General features: G+C 45.2%; 1 protein-coding gene and 1 long non-coding RNA gene across 3 annotated transcripts; both read right to left on the bottom strand.

Moving 5' to 3' along the window:
* Positions 1–15,481: 15,481 nt before the first annotated feature.
* Positions 15,482–20,923, bottom strand: LOC127343946 (uncharacterized). 2 transcript variants are annotated; one of them, XM_051370165.2, is made up of 10 exons: positions 20,294–20,923; positions 19,966–20,157; positions 19,335–19,442; positions 19,209–19,250; positions 19,012–19,107; positions 18,829–18,924; positions 18,597–18,707; positions 15,927–15,959; positions 15,794–15,844; positions 15,482–15,713 (listed from the first exon to the last, which is right to left on the bottom strand). In XM_051370165.2, the coding sequence occupies exons 1-10, from the start codon at positions 20,906–20,908 to the stop codon at positions 15,615–15,617; spliced, it is 1,443 nt and encodes a 480-aa protein (XP_051226125.1). In that variant the 5' UTR covers positions 20,909–20,923; the 3' UTR covers positions 15,482–15,614. The 2 variants fall into 2 exon arrangements, with proteins under 2 accessions (XP_051226125.1, XP_051226124.1); XM_051370164.2 differs by lacking the exons at positions 15,482–15,713; positions 15,794–15,844; positions 15,927–15,959 and adding exons at positions 17,816–18,249; positions 18,330–18,380; positions 18,464–18,496 and having other exon boundaries at positions 20,294–20,922.
* LOC139838553 (uncharacterized) lies at positions 16,187–17,091 on the bottom strand. Its single transcript, XR_011755839.1, has 4 exons — positions 16,655–17,091; positions 16,529–16,570; positions 16,333–16,428; positions 16,187–16,245 (listed from the first exon to the last, which is right to left on the bottom strand). It is a non-coding gene; the product is annotated as an uncharacterized lncRNA (long non-coding RNA).
* Positions 20,924–21,338: the final 415 nt, after the last annotated feature.

Genomic DNA, 21,338 nt, shown 5'->3' with positions numbered 1-21,338 from the left:
ATGTTTATTTAAAAAAAATAAAAAAAATAAAAAAAATAAAAAAATAATGGTGCCGACGGTGGCCGTCGGCACAGCCGGCCTGCCTTAACACGGCCAGACCGACACGCGCGCGCCTCAGCCCCACACTCTTCTCCCCCACAGCCCGCAAGCCACCACTGCCGCCGCCCGCCACCACTGCCGCCGGCCGTCCCCTTCCCAGCCGCGCGCGCCACTCGGTCGCCGCCCGCCGGATCCCGACCCGCCGCCCCACCAGCCGCCGCCACCGGTTGCCGCCGCCCGCCGTCCCCTTCCCACCCCCACCCGCCGCCACCACCAGCCGCCGCGCCACCGTCCCCACCGCCGCTGTCGTCCCTTCCCCACCGCCGCGCCGCCGTCCCTTCGCCACCGCCAGCAGCGGCCGACGCCGCCCCGGCCGGCCTCCCTCACCCGCCCGACCAGCAGCTGCCAGCTCCACCCCGGCCTCCCCGACCCGCAGCTGCCGGCGCCCTCGGCCCGACCTCTCCTACCTCGCCCTCGGCCGCCCTCCCCCTGCCGCCATGGTAAGCGCCGCAGCCCCTGTAGTTGTAGGAATTAGGAAATATTTTAGTTGTAGGAATTAGGTATATGGATTTGTAAATAGAAATAGAAATTGAAATTTAAATGGTAATTGAAATGGTAATTGAAATGGTAATTGAAATTGAAATGGAAATTGAAATGAAAATTGAAATGGAAAGTGAAATGAAGAAAATTAGAATTTTGTAGAAATGCATTTGTTATATCAATTGATGAATTTGCATTGATTTATTATTATTATTTTAACTAGGTCCCGTAGTGAGCATCCCGCGTGACGACACCGGATCTTGCGGCGCATCGCTACGGCCGTCGACATCGCCGGTTGTTCGACTACTTCCTCTACAGTCGAGGGTGAGCTGAATTGCCGACTCCCCCTCCGCATTTTTTATGTCATTAGATTTAATTTCTCCGTCAAGTCGCGTAACCTAGGTGTCAATTCCCGTCCGCAAGCGTTACGCGGATAAATATGCATTAGTGGTCAGCATATTTTGAACCGTAACGCTTGTGGCATTTACGGGACAGTCGCCGGACCCGTAGTTGGGTACGTTTTCCATGTTCTGCTCGGGTGCGAGACAGGATTTCGTCAGCGCCTCCCTGTTGTTCTCCGGATGCACATCCTCTCGGCTTTTTGCCGAGACGTGTATCGGGAGAGCAGCGGGGAGGTGCTGCCGAAATTCTGTCTCGCACCCGAGCAGAACGTGGAGAACGTACCCAACTACGGGTCCGGGGGCTGCTAGGAGCCCACCTAGTAGAGATGTAGGTTGATGCACGCGTTTTCGCCGGTAGAAAAGTAAAAATATGATGCATTCAATTTCATGCTACTATTTGTTGTTTGTCACGCAATAAAGCAGGATGGCTGATAATGAGTGGATGTACAGTGGCCGTGTTAGTTCGACTCAAGTGACAGATGAATGGAAATGGAAGACCGATTTGTTAGTGAAGGAGTTAGCTCGTGGTTCGAAGGGGATTGTTCGTCCCCGTTGCCCTTGCAATGTCTGCAGGAGGCGTTGATACGTCTCCGACGTATCGATAATTTCTTATGTTCCATGCCACATTATTGATGATATCTACATGTTTTATGCACACTTTATGTCATATTCGTGCATTTTCTGGAACTAACCTATTAACAAGATGCCGAAGTGACAATTCCTGTTTTCTGATGTTTTTGGTTTCAGAAATCCTAGTAACGAAATATTCTCGGAATCGGACGAAATCAACGCCCAAGTTCCTATTTTCACCGGAAGCATCCAGAACACCCGGGAATGACCAGAGGGGGGGCACTGGGCCCCCAGACCATAGGCCGGCGCGGCCCAGGCCCTGGCCGCGCCGCCCTATGGTGTCGTCGCCCCTTCGACCCTCCTGCGCCGCCTCTTCACCTATTTAAAGCCCCTGGATCGAAAACCCTGAGGCGTTCGACGAAACCCACAGAAACCTTCCAGAGCCGCCGCCATCGCGAAGCCAAGATCTGGGGGACAGGAGTCTCTGTTCCGGCACGCTGCCGGAACGGAGAAGTGCCCCCGGAAGGCTTCTCCATCGACACCGCTGCCATCTCCACCGCCATCTTCATCACCGCTGCTGCTCCCATGAGGAGGGAGTAGTTCTCCATCGAGGCTCGGGGCTGTACCGGTAGCTATGTGGTTCATCTCTCCCATGTACCTCAATACAATAATCTCATGAGCTGCTTTACATGATTGAGATTCATATGAGTTTTGTATCACTATTCATCTATGTGCTACTCTAGCAATGTTATTAAAGTAGTTCTATTCCTCCTGCACGTGTGTAAAGGTGACAGTGTGTGCACCGTGTTAGTACTTGGTTTATGCTATGATCATGATCTCTTGTAGATTGCGAAGTTAACTATTGCTATGATAATATTGATGTGATCTATTCCTCCTACATATGCATGAAGGTGACAGTGTGCATGCTATGTTAGTACTTGGTTTAGTCTTTTGATCTATCTTACACTATAAGGTTACTTAAATATGAACAAATTGTGGAGCTTGTTAACTCCGGCATTGAGGGTTCGTGTAATCCTACGCAATGCGTTCATCATCCAACAAGAGTGTAGAGTATGCATTTATCTGTTCTGTTATGTGATCAATGTTGAGAGTGTCCACTAGTGAAAGTGTAATCCCTAGGCCTTGTTCCTAAATACTGCTGCGTTACTACTGCTTGTTTACTGTTTTACTGTGTTACTACTGCTGCAATACTACCACCATCAACTACACGCCAGCAAGCTATTTTCTGGCACCGTTGCTACTGCTCATATATATTCATACCACCTGTATTTCACTATCTCTTCGCCGAACTAGTGCACCTATTAGGTGTGTTGGGGACACAAGAGACTTCTTGCTTTGTGGTTGCAGGGTTACATGAGAGGGATATCTTTGACCTCTTCCTCCCTGAGTTCGATAAACCTTGGGTGATCCACTTAAGGGAAAACTTGCTGCTGTTCTACAAACCTCTGCTCTTGGAGGCCCAACACTGTCTACAGGAAAGGAGGGGGAACGTAGACATCAAGCACTTTTCTGGTGCCGTTGCCGGGGACCAGAAAGCTACACAACAGGGATTTCCTCCCTCGTCAACCACGCGCCAGTCCTGGACAGCATCAAGTATTTTCTGGCGCCGTTGCCGGGGAGGAAAGGTAAAAGGTACTCACACTCCGGATCTCGGCTACTAAGCTATTTCCCGGCGCCGTAAGTACTCGAAGCTATTTCCTTTAGATCCTGTAATTGCAACTTTTTGTTTCTTGTTTACACTAGTTTGGCATAATGGACAAGAATGATCTTCTTATTCTATTTCCTGATTTAAAACATGGATTGTTTGATGCGAAAATTAAAAAACCTATGGAATCTTATTTGCATGCTGGTAGTAATATTAGTATGAACGCTTTGAACACCATTGTTGATAATAATATAGAAAGTTCTAAGCTTGGGGAAGCTGGTTTTCATGATCTTTTTAGTCCCCCAAGCATTGAGGAGAAAATTTTCTTTGATGATACTTTGCCTCCTATTTATGATGATTATAATGATATTGGTCTTTTAGTGCCGCCTACTATGGAGAGTAATTTTTATGATGATAATACTATGCCTCCTACACTTGATGAGAATAATAATGATAGCTACTTTGTTGAATTTGCTCCTATTACAATTAATAAGAATAACTATGCTTATGTTGGGAGTAGTAATAATTTTATGCATGAGACTCATGATAAGAATGCTTTATGTGATAGTTATATTGTTGAGTTTGCTCCTTACACTACTGAAAGTTATTATGAGAGAGGAAAATATGGTTGTAGAAATTTTCATGTTACTAAAACACCTCTCTATGTGCTGAAATTTTTGAAGCTATACTTGTTTTATCTTCCTATGCTTGTTACTTTGCTTTTCATGAACTTGTTTATTTACAAGATTCCTATGCATAGGAAGCATGTTAGACTTAAATTTGTTTTGAATTTGCCTCTGGATGCTCTCTTTCGCTTCAACTACTATTTCTTATGAGTGCATCGTTAAAACTGCTGAGCCCATCTTAATGGCTATAAAGAAAGAACTTCTTGGGAGATAACCCATGTGTTATTTTGCTACAGTAATTTGTTTTTATTTTGTGTCTTGGAAGTTGTTTACTACTGTAGCAACCTCTCCTTATCTTAGTTTAGTGTTTTGTTGTGCCAAGTAAAGCCGTTGATAGAAAAGTTCATACTAGATTTGGATTTCTGCGCAGAAACAGATTTCTATCTGTCACGAATCTGGGCTGTTTTCTATGTCGAAAAATCAGAAAAATATGCCAATTTACGTGCGTGTTCCTCAGATATGTACGCAACTTTCATTAGTTTTGAGTTTTCTGATCTGAGCAACGGAAGTATTTATTAGAAATTCGTCTTTACGGACTGTTCTGTTTTGACAGATTCTGCCTTTTATTTCGCATTGCTTCTTTCGCTGTGTTGGGTGGATTTCTTTGTTCCATTACCTTCTAGTAGCTTTGAGCAATGTCCAGAAGTGTTAAGAATGATTGTGTCACCTCTGAACATGTGAGTTTTTGATTATGTACTAACCCCTCTAATGAAGTTTATGAGAAGTTTGGTGTGAAGAAAGTTTTCAAGGGTCAAGAGAGGAGGATGATATACTATGATCAAGAAGAGTGAAAGCTCTAAGCTTGAGGATGCCCCGGTGGTTCACCCCTGCATATATCAAGAAGACTCAAGCGTCTAAGCTTGGGGATGCCCAAGGCATCCCCTTCTTCATCGACAAATTATCAGGTTCCTTCTCTTGAAACTATATTTTTATTCGGTCACATCTTATGTGCTTTACTTGGAGCGTCTGTATGCTTTTATTTTTGTTTGTGTTTGAATAAATTGGATTACATCATGCTTGTGTGGGAGAGAGACACGCTCCGCTGTTGCATATGAACACATGTGTTCTTAGCTTTTAGTATTCATGGCGAAGTTTCTTCTTCGTTAAATTGTTATATGGTTGGAATTGAAAATGATACATGTAGTAATTGCTATTAATGTCTTGGGTAATGTGATACTTGGCAATTGTTGTGCTCATGTTTAAGCTCTTGCATCATATGCTTTGCACCCATTAATGAAGAAACACTTAGAGCTTGCTAATTTGGTTTGCATAATTGGTCTCTCTAAGGTCTAGATAATTTCTAGTATTGAGTTTGAACAACAAGGAAGACGGTGTAGAGTCTTATAATGTTTATAATATGTCTTTTATGTGAGTTTTGCTGCACCGGTTCATCCTTGTGTTTGTTTCAAATAAGCCTTGCTAGCCTAAACCTTGTATCGAGAGGGAATACTTCTCATGCATCCAAAATACTTGAGCCAACCACTATGCCATTTGTGTCCACCATACCTACCTATACTACATGGTATTTTCCGCCATTCCAAAGTAAATTGCTTGAGTGCTACCTTTAAAATTCCATCATTCACCTTTGCAATATATAGCTCATGGGACAAATAGCTTAAAAACTATTGTGGTATTGAATATGTAATTATGCACTTTATCTCTTATTAAGTTGCTTGTTGTGCGATAACCATGTTCACTGGGGACGCCATCAACTATTCATTGTTGAATTTCATGTGAGTTGCTATGCATGTCCGTCTTGTCTGAAGTAAGAGAGATCTACCACCTTATGGTTAAGCATGCATATTGTTAGAGAAGAACATTGGGCCGCTAACTAAAGCCATGATCCATGGTGGAAGTTTCAATTTTGGACATATATCCTCAATCTCATATGAGAAAATTATTAATTATTGTTACATGCTTATGCATAAAAGAGGAGTCCATTATCTGTTGTCTATGTTGTCCCGGTATGGATGTCTAAGTTGAGAATAATCAATAGCGAGAAATCCAATGCGAGCTTTCTCCTTAGACCTTTGTACAGGCGGCATAGAGGTACCCCTTTGTGACACTTGATTAAAACATGTGCATTGTGATGATCCGGTAGTCCAAGCTAATTAGGACAAGGTGCGGGCACTATTAGTATACTATGCATGAGGCTTGCAACTTGTAAGATATAATTTACATGATACATATGCTTTATTACTACCGTTCACAAAATTGTTTCATGTTTTCAAAATCAAAGCTCTAGCACAAATATAGCAATCGATGCTTTTCCTCTATGGAGGACCATTCTTTTACTTTCATTGTTGAGTCAGTTCACCTATTTCTCTCCACCTCAAGAAGCAAACACTTGTGTGAACTGTGCATTGATTCCTACATATTTGCTTATTGCACTTATTATATTACTCTATGTTGACAATATCCATGAGATATACATGTTACAAGTTGAAAGCAACCGCTGAAACTTAATCTTCCTTTGTGTTGCTTCAATACCTTTACTTTGAATTATTGCTTTATGAGTTAACTCTTATGCAAGACTTATTGATGCTTGTCTTGAAGTGCTATTCATGAAAAGTCTTTGCTTTATGATTCACTTGTTTACTCATGACATATACATTGTTTTGATCGCTGCATTCACTACATATGCTTTACAAATAGTATGATCAAGATTATGATATTATGTCACTTCAGAAATTATCTGTGTTATCGTTTTACCTGCTCGGGACGAGCAGAACTAAGCTTGGGGATGCTGATACGTCTCCGACGTATCGATAATTTCTTATGTTCCATGCCACATTATTGATGATATCTACATGTTTTATGCACACTTTATGTCATATTCGTGCATTTTCTGGAACTAACCTATTAACAAGATGCCGAAGTGCCAGTTGCTGTTTTCTGCTGTTTTTGGTTTCAGAAATCCTAGTAACAAAATATTCTCGGAATTGGACGAAATCAACGCCCAAGTTCCAATTTTCACCGGAAGCACCCAACACCCGGGAAGGACCGGAGGGGGGCACTGGGCCCCGGACACCATAGGCCGGCGCGGCCCCGGCCCTGGCCGCGCCGCCCTATGGTGTCGTCGCCCCTTCGACCCTCCTGCGCCGCCTCTTCGCCTATTTAAAGCCCCTGGATCGAAAACCCTGAGGCGTTCGACGAAACCCACAGAAACCTTCCAGAGCCACCGCCATCGCGAAGCCAAGATCTGGGGGACAGGAGTCTCTGTTCCGGCACGCTGCCGGAACGGGGAAGTGCCCCCGGAAGGCTTCTCCATCGACACCGCTGCCATCTCCACCGCCATCTTCATCACCGCTGCTGCTCCCATGAGGAGGGAGTAGTTCTCCATCGAGGCTCGGGGCTGTACCGGTAGCTATGTGGTTCATCTCTCCCATGTACCTCAATACAATAATCTCATGAGCTGCTTTACATGATTGAGATTCATATGAGTTTTGTATCACTATTCATCTATGTGCTACTCTAGCAATGTTATTAAAGTAGTTCTATTCCTCCTGCACGTGTGTAAAGGTGACAGTGTGTGCACCGTGTTAGTACTTGGTTTATGCTATGATCATGATCTCTTGTAGATTGCGAAGTTAACTATTGCTATGATAATATTGATGTGATCTATTCCTCCTACATATGCATGAAGGTGACAGTGTGCATGCTATGTTAGTACTTGGTTTAGTCTTTTGATCTATCTTACACTATAAGGTTACTTAAATATGAACAAATTGTGGAGCTTGTTAACTCCGGCATTGAGGGTTCGTGTAATCCTACGCAATGCGTTCATCATCCAACAAGAGTGTAGAGTATGCATTTATCTGTTCTGTTATGTGATCAATGTTGAGAGTGTCCACTAGTGAAAGTGTAATCCCTAGGCCTTGTTCCTAAATACTGCTGCGTTACTATTTGCTTGTTTCTTGTTTCTTGTGTTACTACTGCTGCAATACTACCACCATCAACTACACGCCAGCAAGCTATTTTCTGGCACCGTTGCTACTGCTCATATATATTCATACCACCTGTATTTCACTATCTCTTCGCCGAACTAGTGCACCTATTAGGTGTGTTGGGGACACAAGAGACTTCTTGCTTTGTGGTTGCAGGGTTGCATGAGAGGGATATCTTTGACCTCTTCCTCCCCGAGTTCGATAAACCTTGGGTGATCCACTTAAGGGAAACCTTGCTGCTGTTCTACAAACCTCTGCTCTTGGAGGCCCAACACTGTCTACAGGAAAGGAGGGGGAACGTAGACATCAGGCGTCATCCTAAGGATATTCTAGAGATGACTAAACACCTTTGGTGGAATGGGTATATGCGTGACTACAACCCGCCGGTCGACTTTTCTCGGCACGAACGTGATAGAGGTGAGGTGATGCGGCAGCGGATCGATAAGATGAGCCAACCGCGAGGGCCTTCATTGATATGATGGCCTCAGCTAGGAGGCCTCTATACCTGGGTGCAAAAATGTCTCAACTTGATGGCATCACGCAGTTGCTAGCCGACAAGTGCATGTTTGAGAGTACTCGAGCATCCTTTGAAAAGACTCTGAGCACAGTAGGTAACATGTTGCCTGAAGGTCATTGCTTGCCCAAGACCATGTACGAAACGAAGAAAATCTTGAAAGCATTGAAAATGGATTATGTAACATATGATGTCTGTCCAAAACTTTGCCTTTTGTTTTGGAAAGACTATGCGGATGACAAGTACTGTGCCAAGTGTGGTCACTCTAGGTATCATGAGGTAGATGTAGGCAATGGTCAGAAGAGGCAGACAAAAGTAGCCATAAAGATTCTTCGTTATCTCCCATTCATCAAAAGAATCCAGCGGCTTTACATGTTCGAGGAGACTGCCAAGCAGATGACATGGCATAAGACCGGGATAAGATTGCAAGACGAGAAGAAACGGGTACCCATGGTACATCCATCTGATGGTCAATCATGGAAGCGCTTCGATGAAAAGCACCCAAATGAGGCAAGTGAGGCTCGGAATGTTAGAATTGCGATAGCAACCGATGGATTCAACCCATATGGTATGTCGACTGCCACGTACAGCTGCTGGCCCGTGTTTGTTATTCCGCTCAATCTCCCTCCCGGAGTCGTAATGCAAAGGAAGAACATATTCTTGTCGATGATCCTTCCAGGGCCTGAATATCCAGGGAAGAAATTGAGTGTCTTAATGCAACCACTTGTGGATGATTTGCACCACTCGTGGCATCACGGTACATTGACATACGACCGAGCATCAAAGAGAAACTTCATCATGAAAGTTTGGTTCCACTATTCGATGCATGACCTACCCGGGTACGCCCTATTACGTGGGCATAGTACAGCTGGTAAGTTTCCATGCCCGAGTGTGCGAGCACGAACTAGAATTCAGGCACCTAAAAGCTGGACACAAATATGTTGCCTTTGACAAACACCGCAAGTTCCTCGATCCAGGGCATCGGTTCAGATACGACAAGAAAAACTTCACGAAAGGCGTAGTTGTGCTTGAACATAAAGAAATACCAAAGTTCAATGGTGCAAGCTGTTGATGCTTGAGCTACGTGCTCTCCGGCCTAGTAAGGAACCCGGCCACCAATTTGAGGGATATGGTAAAACGCACAACTGGACTCACATAGCGAGGCATAACAGAGCTCGAGTATTACAAGGACCTTGAACTTCCCCATAATATCGATATGATGCACACCGAAAAGAATTGTGGGGAGGCATTCCTTAACACCTGCCGCAACATACCGTGCAAGTCAAGGGATAATGTTTCAGCTAGAGTCGATATTGAGGAGATATGTGACAGGTGGCTCTACACATGCAGCCTCCTGAGGGCAATCGAAAAGGTTGGTTAAAGCCGCATGCCAAGTACTGTCTTGATAGCGCCGACAAGAAGGAGGCATTTACGTGGCTCAAATATGACGTGATGTTCCCTGATGGTTATTGTTCGAATATGAGTAAGGGAGTCAATCTTGCTACAGGAAAAATAAACGGGCTCAAGAGTCACGACTATCATATATGGATTGAGCGGCTGATGCCGGTGATGCTTCGAGGGTATCTCCCCGATCATGTCTGGCGAGTGCTTGCGGAGGTGAGCCATTTTTTCCGCACGGTCTGTGCTAAGCGGATATGTACCGAGGTGATTGAGAAGCTGGCAGCAGCAAGTGCCGGACATGCTATGCAAGTTAGAGATGATATTCCCCCAGGCTTCTTCACTCCGATGTTACATCTCATCGTGCATCTCGCCAACGAGGCACTCTTGGGGGGACCGGTGCAGTATCGTTGGCAGTTTTGTATTGAGAGGGAGTTCAAATATATTCGGTACAAATGTGAAAACAAAAATAAGATTGAAGCATGCATAGCTGAGGCAACTCTCCTCCATGAGATGGCAGACGCCACGACAATGTACTATGCCAATGATGTGCCCATTAAGCATAACCCGGTCGCTCGGTACAATTCCGATGAGCCCAACCGTGACCCAAAGCTCTTGCTCTTCAAATATCCCGGTGGCAAGGCCGGTGCCTCAAAAGTGGAGAACATTTCGCCAGAAGAGAAGGATTGCATAATGCTTTACATGCTTATGAACATGGAGGAAGTGGTCGATTTCATGAGGTAAAATGATGAACCAATTACTTTGCAACCAGTAACTTGGTTTTGGTCTAATACATATTTTCTCCTTTCAGCCAATTCCATGATGAAATGTGGTCAGGAAGAAATGGTCCCACTCCCACGCAGTGGTACACTCTTCTGAAAGAGGGTGCCCCGCCCTTAAATAAAAGCTTCGTGAACTGGTTCCATGAAAAAGTAATTTCTCAAATGTTCCTCTTACTTTGCAATCCGTGACTTGTCTTATTACACGTAACTAATGCACAAAATAATCTGAACTGAACTTGTAGGGAGCTGATCCCAACGTTGAGATGACAGATGAGTTGAGATGCGTTTCCCAGGGTTTTAACCGTAGAGTCCATACGCATGAGAAGTATGATGTAAATGGGTATCGCTTCCATACGGAGTTTCACCAGAAGAACCGGCCTAATGCAAAAACAATAAATACTGGGGTCTACACCCGCGGAGCCGATGATCTTGATTACTATGGAAGGTTACAAAAGGTATACGAGTTGACATTCAACAACGCAAACATAGAACTCAAGCTCTTTGTGTTCAAATGCCACTGGTTTGACCCACACGGTGGAATGAGAAGCACCCCCTCCATTGGTTTAGTTGAAGTTAGGCCTACAACCACCTACAGCGGATCCGACGTCTATGTTGTGGCTCACCAAACCAAGCAAGTTTATTATTTGTCCTACCCATGTCAGAATGAGGAACTCATGGGCTGGGAAGTCGTGTTCCGTGTATCGCCACATGGTAAGCTACCCATCCCCTCCGAGGACGATTACAACAACATTGACCCCGGTAACATATGAGGGAATTTTCTATCAAGAGGAAGAGCGGTTCGGGGCTCTTCAAATAGACATAGGTCTTCGTGGATCTCCACAACGATGTACAAATGCGTGGTGAGACCGTGGTGGACCTGAAGGACATAGCTATGCTCACCAAGCGCCATGCGAACAAAGACAACATTGTCGAGACTCAACCGGAACCCAATGCCGACCATGAATACTCATATGATACTGATTTTGATAGTGAGGCTGAGAACCCAATGCCTAGAGATGAGAGTGGTGATGAATGGTGAGGGTCTTTTATGCTTAGCACCTACATTATCATTATGCTTAATACATACATTTGTCATTATGCTTAGTACCTACATTATCATTATGCTTAATACATACATTTGTCATTATGCTTAATACCTACATTTTTCATTATGCTTAGTACCTATATTTGTCATTATGCTTAGTGTTTACTCATTTTCAACATGCTTATTAATTATTTTCTCTTTTCTTATGCAGGTAATTGCCCAATATGAGCGGACGGAAGGCATCATCGAGCTCCTTGCTTGATCGGATGCATCGGCGGAAGCCGGGGCCGGGTGCTTCCGGACGGAGTGGAAGACCCATTGTTCCCACCCGGCGTTACGAAGACGCAGACGGAGGACGGGGAGGACGAGGGGGAGGACGAGGCGGAGGACGAGGGGAGGAGGACGAGCTGGAGGACGAGGGGGAATGCACGGCTCCTTCTAGCCGACATTCCCTCTCGCTTCGGCTCAGTGGCTTCACAGTCTATGGACGAGGAGGAGGACACTAGGGAGGAGGAGGAGGACACTAGGGAGGAGGAGGAGGAGTCTAGGGACGAGGAGGCTTCGACGGAGATGGCTCCGAAGAAGTTGCGGATTCGTGGGGAAGCGCAGGTTCCCGATGAGAGTAAGGAACCTGCTACGGAGGATGAGAAGTGGCTCCTTGTCCCAGGAAAGATAGAGTAAGTAGTAAGGTGATTTCATTTTCGTTATGACACTTAGCATTTTCTAATGTTTGATAATTGTGCAGGAATTTCACATACACGGGGAAGAATGTCCGCGTGCCAGGGAGTCTGATTGGAGCTGCTATTAGGAAGTACTGGCCGGGGATGTACACTCCGGTCCTTGGGGGCGAGTCCAAGCTAGCCTACACTTGGGAAGACTTTGAGATAGCGCCTTACCCTGGCTTTACTTCCGCCGCCGACGCCGTGATCAAGAAGTTTTGGGTACGTAATGCATACTCTTTGGGTTTCGTTCATATGTAGTTGATAACCCCACCGTGATAACTCATGCCTCTCACACTTTCTGTTATGCTTGATTGCAGCGCAATTATAGGGTGGCGACTGAGCATAAGGACAGGGCGGACGTGGTGCTCCGTAACATGTGTCGGAAGTTGACACGGCAACAGTGGTACAACCAGAGGATCACGTGCATCGGCCACTTCTATGTTGAGCAGGGCGTAAGGTACACAAAGCCTGAGATTGTGCAGGGACTCGCCCCGGCTATGACGATAGAGGAGTTCATGTCGGTAAGTAATTGTCAATGCGATTCTATGTACTGCGGCTAACTTGCAACTATATTGTTTATTCTTCAAATGAGTTTTGATTTTGCAGGTTGTACCACATTGGGCTGATAATAATAAGAGGGCCGCCTTCATGGAGTTGGTCAAGAATTGGGTCGGCGAAAACCCCGATTTCAAGGCCGTGAGCGACCGGAACAAGGGCAACCGTGGGAATCAGGGAACACACACTGCGGGGAGCAGCAGCACCGATCGCTATCGGGAGCGTCTGGTACATATAAAAATGGAACAAGCTGCATTTTTTTGATTTTCGATGATATGCATAACATTTGTTTTGTGATGCGGGGAAGAAGCTCGGGAGGGAACTTGGTGAGATGGAAGCGTGGATGCACATGAAGGCTGGTGACGCCCGTCCGAACGAGCCTCGGCCCGCGCACGAGATGTACTACGGCAAGGCCAAAGAGAACAAGGAAAGATCTTTGCGAGGAGTACGCCAAGCTCCATCCGAGAGGTGGAGGACCCTATGACCGAGTCGGTCGACGAGGTGGCGATGATCTTTGGCGGGGGTCCGGCCAGCCGCATGGACGTCTGCCCGCTGCCTTGTCAGGGTTTCAAGCCTCGAGAGGAACTTCACGCAGATCAAGGCTACCCTCCTCCGGCAGCCTACGCTACCTCCTCGCGGACTACATGCCGTTCTCGGGTAGAGGTAGATGTAAGTCATCCACACTTTCATCCTCTGTTTTGACTCTTGTTCCTGAATGGCTATGTTGATGAGACGCATTATTTCTGAAATTGTAGACTCAGCTCGAGGAGGCCTATGCAGTAGCTTACGAGGAGTATCTCGAGAAGATTAAGGAGCATGACCTTGTGAAAGATGCCTATGTCCAGTGGACGAGCAACCAGATGGCGGTAAGTTTCAATCTCTATGGTTGCAAAACATCATAAGTCCCCATGTTTGAATCTGAGCTATCTCTCCCGTTTCTTGCAGAGTTTCACTCGGTTCATGATGACTGGAGTGCGAGAGGAACCACTCCCAGAGCCACCTCATCCGGGGCCGACGCCAGTGTTCCCGTCCAAGGAGGAGTTCTATATCATGTACAAGCGTCAACGTCAGTTGACCCCGGTAAGTTGCTAACTTGGCTAAGTTGCTAACTTGGTGTGACATGGCTAAGTTGCTAACTCCCTCCAACATGTAGGGATTGGGAGAATCCGGGAACGACACTCCTTGTGGTACGCCGATGCACCCCGGTCGCCATTCTCCTGGTGCTTCTGCCGAACCTCGGCATTTTTCTGCTTCCGGTGGCTCTCGTCGTGGTTCTACCTCCCCGAGCACCGTCGAAATACAGCGGCCTCACTTCACCCACTCGGAGCTAGATCGTATGTAGCTAGATCGTCACTCGGGTGGTGCACCACCATAGTTTCTACATTGTACTAGCTACATGACACATGCTATATGTGTAGAATGATCTATGTAGGATGACTATATGTACCGTATTGCTTGTGTGCTATATTTGTACTAAATTTGGGATTTGGTGCCATATTTGTGCTATATCTGTGATGTGAGCTATATGTGTGCAATTCGTATATGATACTGCTATTTTATATGTAATTGCTGTGCAAATGGAGCAAAATCAGGAAAATTAAAAAAATTTGGGCAGCAGCTGTGCCGACGGTGTCACCGTCGGCACAGGCCCATAGCTGTGCCAAATGGCAGGGTCTGTCTTAAGCCGACGGTGACACCGTCGGCACAGCTGCTACCAGCGCGCGTTTTCCCAGTTCAAATCGCCACGTTTTCCCGCCGGTTCGAAAAAAAAAAGGTGAAAGCGTGCGACGGTGAAACCGTCGGCACAGGTGGGCACGTTGACGGCAGCCGGCGTGACGGCGAGCTGGGTGTGCCGACGATGGGCAGGCCGACGGCCACCGTCCAGCCGTCGGCGTACGCCTGTGCCGACGGTGTCCTGCTACGCCGACGGTGCCCGCGCGAACCCCGACGCCATCTGTGCCGACGCCGGTACGCCGACGGTCACCGTCGGCAGAGACGGTGCCGACGGTGGACTTACCTGTGCCGACGGTGCGGGGCCGTCGGCCCACGGCGTCTCCCCCGTAGTGTCGATGCCGCGTTTCGTCCGAGTGAAGCACGGGGGAGCCGCGTGGTCAGGCCGGTCGATTCGCAATTCAGCTCAACACACCTATCAGTGGATCGATGGATGGAGGGAGCAGCCAGCGAGCACGATCCACGGATCCACGGCACCGCATGTGTGCGGATGCAGTACGTCTCAGGTCTGCCGTTCAGCCTGCTAATGAGGTTCTATCTAACGAACCAAACACTTATATTTCAACTCTTGCAAATAGTAATTCCCAATAAATCAAAGAACTATTGTGTTAATTAAGCTTATGAAATCTAACGTGGAGAAAATGAAACAAAACACAAAAGTAATGAAGAAACAAATCACAAGTGTGTACTACCAGCTAATAGGACAGTATCATCTTTATCCCAAACCCCTCTTCTGAACCTTGACGCTGCCTCCATCTCTTCATCTTCTATAAGCCGGTTCCCCCTCCTCCGTCCGGTATCGTCGGTGTCGAAAGGGGTGGCCCCTCCATTTGCGCCCACTAACGTCTGTCCAATCGACAACAGACGAATCGAGCGGGTCTAGCGCCCGACCCTGCCTTAAAATTCGTGCAAGCTCACAACAGGGAACACGGCTGCCTTTCAAACTCGCGATTTTTGTATTCCTGGAGCCGGGAAACGACTTTCCCAGCAACCAAACTCGCCCAAGCAACAAACAAAACTACGCAGCTGCTATCTTGGCCTTCGGAATCAATCCCAACAGTTCTGCAATCCTCAGCTTCTTCCTGGCATATTGCTCATACGTTCCTGACGACCCACGCTGGAAATGGAAAGAGTGAGCTACTACATACAAAACTGCAAGTCGATACAAAGTTGTTTGACAATATCTATCCAACATACCGTCCAACGAATTGTGTGTGCAATCAGCTCACGTGCTTTATACTTTGGAACCTAGAGACACAAAGAAAAAAGATCACACACGAGAATATAACAGGAACCAATGGATGCTAGACAAACACCATACTATACTTACACTGTGACTAATGCCTTCCGTGCACTTACGAAACTACAAAGAAAGAAGACCAAATCAATTTGCATTGTAAGAGATATGCTGATTGTAATAAAATGAATGCACATATAGAACATCTGTGGAACGAAAAACCTACTGCTCGCTCCATTTGGGAATCGCCATAAGTCAGCTCATACTTCATACTGCGGTCATGTGCTGGAAACAACTTCTCACCATAAACTTGATCCAGAGCATCTGTGAAGCGCAGCTGAACATTTTCCATCAAGATACCATCAAGATCTTTCACAAACATGAGATATATGCGCGTCTTCCATATATACTCCTGAATTAAATCAAAAGAATGCAATTGTCAAATACAACCATAACTAGGGCTGAACATCTAAATGAGCAAGGGACAAAGGAATCATACATGAAAACCAATAGCTGCTAGTTCCATAGTCATATTGGGAAACCCAACAGCAATCCTAAGTGCTTGTAACATAGCCTTTGAACGTATTTCCGCCCACTAAATAATAGAACAGGAAAGTTATTGTGTTGCTGCAACGTTTATACATAGTTTTTTTTTTTGCTATTTCATGGTTTTGGGAGGTCACATATGCATATACCTCATAAGAAGACTCCTTTATCAGCACATAATGTTCAAACCACTGTCAAGTACAAACGTTGTTAGTCCAAGAAAACAAAAATACTGAGCAAAGTTGTAAACTTGAACTAGCTGATAATTGGCATACTTTAAGTTCCTTCACAATTGTTTCCCAGTACTGGAGATAATCTCTATCAGCTTCAGGGGTGCTATAATATGCTACGTATCTCCTCCAGCTTGTATACTCATCGCCACCCTGCACCCAAAAACAACAACAGGAAAACAACATACCCTCAGAATAACAAGCACTGGACATAAGCGAACAGGATGCTCTTAAGAGTACTTACGCAGTGCAGGAAGATCTAAATAACACATACTCGAACATGGCAAAAATAGCAAAAAAGGTCTGGTTTTTCTATTTATTGTAGATTGCATGTATTATGATCAACTATTTTACCCCAATTTATGCAAGCACCCATATTCTAATATGCAATTAATCTCCAAATGCTGCAATTTTCCTAGTTTTACTGTTGAGTTTCTACAAGAAACTTATGCCACTTGATCTGAGAGGTTGCTTACATAAATTCCTTCATCATGTGCAATCTCTTCTTTATGCATTGCTCATTTTTGTTTCAGCATTTTATTTGTTCCTGCAGCTCATAGCTTACGACATGTTGTGACCATGCAGCACTGTTTCTTCCACGTGCGGTTTGAGAACATAGATACGTATATTATTTGGCAAGAACCGGGTAACCTGACGCTGCCGTTTTCTGTTACACCTGTGCATTGTTTCTTCCAACCTATGTTCAGATAACATATTGGAAAATCGGCATGCTTCATCAGCATGACTCGTGCGCGGTTATTATGTAGGGCGTTTTCATCCCTGCAGCGTGATTTTGGTGGACGTGCTTAACGCTTCAAGTACTCTTGATTAACCTGATAATTAGTAGCTGAGGCATACAGGGGGGTAAAGTGCAGTTCTTCATCTGTCTACTCTTGCAAAACAAAAATTGGATGGCAGATCAGCTTTCGTGCAAGAGGTTGGCAATAGGATGATGCTTGTACCTTTTGTGATCAAACTCTTGACTCTTGAGATGGAGGCACACTTCACTCTAAACTGCCCCTTTGCCAAGTAGATTCAGGGGCTTAGAATCAGATAGTCACGTACGTGCACTTAAATAGGCCTAGCATTGTCTTTTTTTAATGTCATTTTCCCCTTGTATCATGTAAAAGGGTCAAAAATGGGAATTGGTGTCATCCGCCTACTGATGAAACAGCGGTGATGATCCCAAATAGAAAAAAGGCGGAATGGGCACACAACTACGGTTTGGAATACTTTATTCTGCAGCAATATTTCATGATGACATTTGAACAATCCGCTCTGCTGGTACATCCGTTACAAATGTGAGACAAGATACCCATCGTAAAAGAAAGAACATACAAAAGGTAGTCAGATTTTCTCCATACATAGATCCGTAACAGACGTTGCTAGGATGCTAGGAAAAAGGTAGCCTAGAATCTTTATGGAACCAGCGCCATACATAGGTAAATACCAGACGTTGCTAGGATGCTAGGAATAAGGCAGCCTGGAATCTTCATGGAACCAGCGCCATGACATCAAAAGAGACCGAGCAACAAACAAAACTACGCAGCTTCTATCTTGTCCTTGGAAATCAATCCCAACAGTTCTGCAATCCTCAGCTTCTTCCTGGCATATTGCTCATACGTTCCTGACGACCGACGCTGGAAATGGAAAGAGTGAGCTACTACATACAAAACTGCAAGTCGATACAATGTTGTTTGACAATATCTATCCAACATACCGTCCAACGAATTGTGTGTGCAATCAGCTCACGAGCTTTATACTTTGGAACCTAGAGACACAAAAGAAAAAAGATCACACTCGAGAATATAACAGGAACCAATGGATGCTAGACAAACGCCATACTATACTTACACTGTGACTAATGCCTTCCGTGCAGTTACGAAACTACAAAGAAAGAAGACCAAATCAATTTGCATTGTAAGAGATATGCTGATTGTAATAAAATGAATGCACATATAGAACATCTGTGGAACGAAAAACCTACTTTTCGCTCCATTTGGGAATCGCCATAAGTTAGCTCATACTTCATACTGCGGTCATGTGCTGAAAACAAATTCTCACGATAAACTTGATCCAGAGCATCTCTGAAACGCAGCTGAACAATGTCCAAAGAAAAATAGACAACACTAAGGTAAGTAGCGAAAGTAATCACAAAACACAATCATCAGTAAAAATAACAATGTTGAGTTCTGAAAGGACTATTGTACAACGCTGACCTGATGATCCTCATGGGTCCGCTTCCAAATCTCAAAAAAGATACCATCAAGATCTTTCACAAACATGAGATTTATGCGCGTCTTCCATATATACTCCTGAATTAAATCAAAAGAATGCAATTGTCAAATACAACCATAACTAGGGCTGAACATCTAAATGAGCAAGGGACAAAGGAATCATACATGGAAACCAATAGCTGCTAGTTCCATAGTCATATTGGGAAACCCAACAGCGATCCTAAGTGCTTGGAGCATAGCCTTTGAACGTATTTCCGCCCACTAAATAATAGAACAGGAAAGTTATTGTGTTGCTGCAACGTTTATACATATTTTTTTTTTTTTGCTATTTCATGGTTTTGGGAGGTCACATATGCATATACCTCATAAGAAGACTCCTTTATCAGCACATGATGTTCAAACCACTGTCAAGTACAAACGTTGTTAGTCCAAGAAAACAAAAATACTGAGCAAAGTTGTAAACTTGAACTAGCTGATAATTGGCATACTTTAAGTTCCTTCACAATTGTTTCCCAGTACTGGAGATAATCTCTATCAGCTTCAGGGGTGCTATAATATTCTACGTATCTCCTCCAGCTTGTATACTCATCGCCACCCTGCACCCAAAAACAACAACAGGAAAACAACATACCCTGAGAATAACAAGCACTGGACATAAGCGAACAGGATGCTCTTAAGAGTACTTACGCAGTGCAGGAAGATGTAAATAACACATACTCGAACATGGCAAAAATAGCAAAAAAGGTCTGGTTTTTCTATTTATTGTAGATTGCCTGTATTATGATCAGCTATTTTACCCCAATTTAATTATGCAAGCACCCATATTCTAATAAAATTAATCTTCAAATGCTGCAATTTTCCTAGTTTTACTGTTGAGTTTCTACAAGAAACTTATGCCACTTGATCTGAGAGGTTGCTTACATAAATTCCTTGTACAGGAAGTTACATTGATATTTCCTTAACTGTCTGATGTTTCAAAGAGAGATTAAGCAATTTTTTGATATTGTCCATTCAAAGGGAAAATCAATAAGAAACTGGTTACCAACTGCATGCGTGGTTACAGATAAAATGTAGACGCATTACAGAAATATAAATCTAGCGAATACACAATATACTTACATCATTGAAAAGGACTAGCCGCTGGTAGTCGGTCAAGTACTTTTTGTAACAGAGGTCAGTATCAAAATACCAACCAAATAAGCCATCTCGGACGTAGTGAAAAAAGTAATTGTTGTCCACAATGAACTCTGGAGGGTACTTGTGTTCCAATTCAACATCATCCAGCTCGTCAAGTGGCTTTCCTTTCAAGAGCTACACAACAGATGGAGTAGGTACATAAGAGGGCATGCATGATTTTCCATGCATGCGTGTAGTATATATGATGATAGATTAATAATAACAAACAGATAGGAGGAGGATTGGCACATAAGAGGACTAATTAACTAACCAGGCAAGCTTTGATGCGATAAAGTGCATGCTTGAGATGGAGCTTGTTGGTCTCGTCTTGTTCGAGTTCATGGTAAGTGTCAATTTCAGGGATGCGAGCCGCTAGTGTTTCACAGTCTGCCATGTATTCCTCATCCGTGATACCAATGTCCGGTATAGTACTAGTACAAGTGGAACCCATGTCAACAAGGGGCGGGGAATCATCAGATGATTCTCCATCTGGTCCGCTCAAGAAAATCTGGCACTGGTATTCTAGCCAAGCAGCTCGCGATTCATCAGTGTGGAAAGATGTACGAGTAAGGGCTAGGAGAATTTCTTCACTGGAAGGGAAACCGGGCAAGTCGGAGCCGTCTGGTAACCGCAATCGAGCGAGGCGCATGGCGATCATTTCATGGTAGGAGTACCTTGGCTCTGGTGAGGACATAACAGGCTCGTCGGGGAGATGGGGCGGCGGAGAGCCTCCATCCACACGGCTGCTGCTGCTATCCGAATCGACAAGGGAATCAGATGCGCCATCTTCTTCTTGAGTAAGGCGCGGGCGGGAGAGTTGTTGTTGAAGAGAAGGACTCGTGCGTCGGCGGCGCCTCTTGTTCTTGTGCGGCATCGGCATCGGCATCCGATCGACGATCACAGGGGTGAAATACTCCAGTACGTTGTGACGGAGACGGGACTACGGGAGGGGGTCGCGATTCGGCTCATAGGGTTTCGTGTGGATGGGGAGACACGTGGAGCAATTTAGGAGAGGAACCGAATACTCGCCCTTCCTCGCGTTTGTGGCTGCTGGCGAGTGGCGACCCACGCTGCCGACAACGCCGGCCGTACCGCCTCTCGCAGCCACTATAGAGCTCTGTCGTCTTATTCTTCCGATCCCGTAGCCGCCGCGAGTTCCGTCCCGACGCCAAGATCCCTTCGCTGCCCGTCTTATTTTTTTGGGAAAATTTGCTACAGGATACCGGTATTTTCTGGCGTTTGCCAAAACATACCGCTCGATTGTGTTTTTGCCAGTATTATAATTCTGTGGCACATTTGCCAGAACACACCACCTG

The sequence above is a fragment of the Lolium perenne genome, chromosome 3, assembly GCF_019359855.2.
Source record: "Lolium perenne isolate Kyuss_39 chromosome 3, Kyuss_2.0, whole genome shotgun sequence".
NCBI lineage: Eukaryota > Viridiplantae > Streptophyta > Magnoliopsida > Poales > Poaceae > Lolium > Lolium perenne.
Note: the sequence above shows the minus strand (reverse complement) of the source record. Positions and strands in the feature narration are given on the sequence as shown.

Bases quoted from the DNA above. Each gene is read 5' to 3' on its own strand.
- LOC127343946 (XM_051370165.2), bottom strand. From the start codon at position 20,908: ATGCCGATGCCGATGCCGCACAAGAACAAGAGGCGCCGCCGACGCACG. The intron at 19,443-19,965 runs GTAAGTATATTG...TTTTGGGTGCAG, and splicing joins GGCTAGTCCTTTTCAATGAT to GGTGGCGATGAGTATACAAG. The intron at 15,714-15,793 runs GTATGTTGGATA...TTCCATTTCCAG, and splicing joins CACACACAATTCGTTGGACG to CGTGGGTCGTCAGGAACGTA.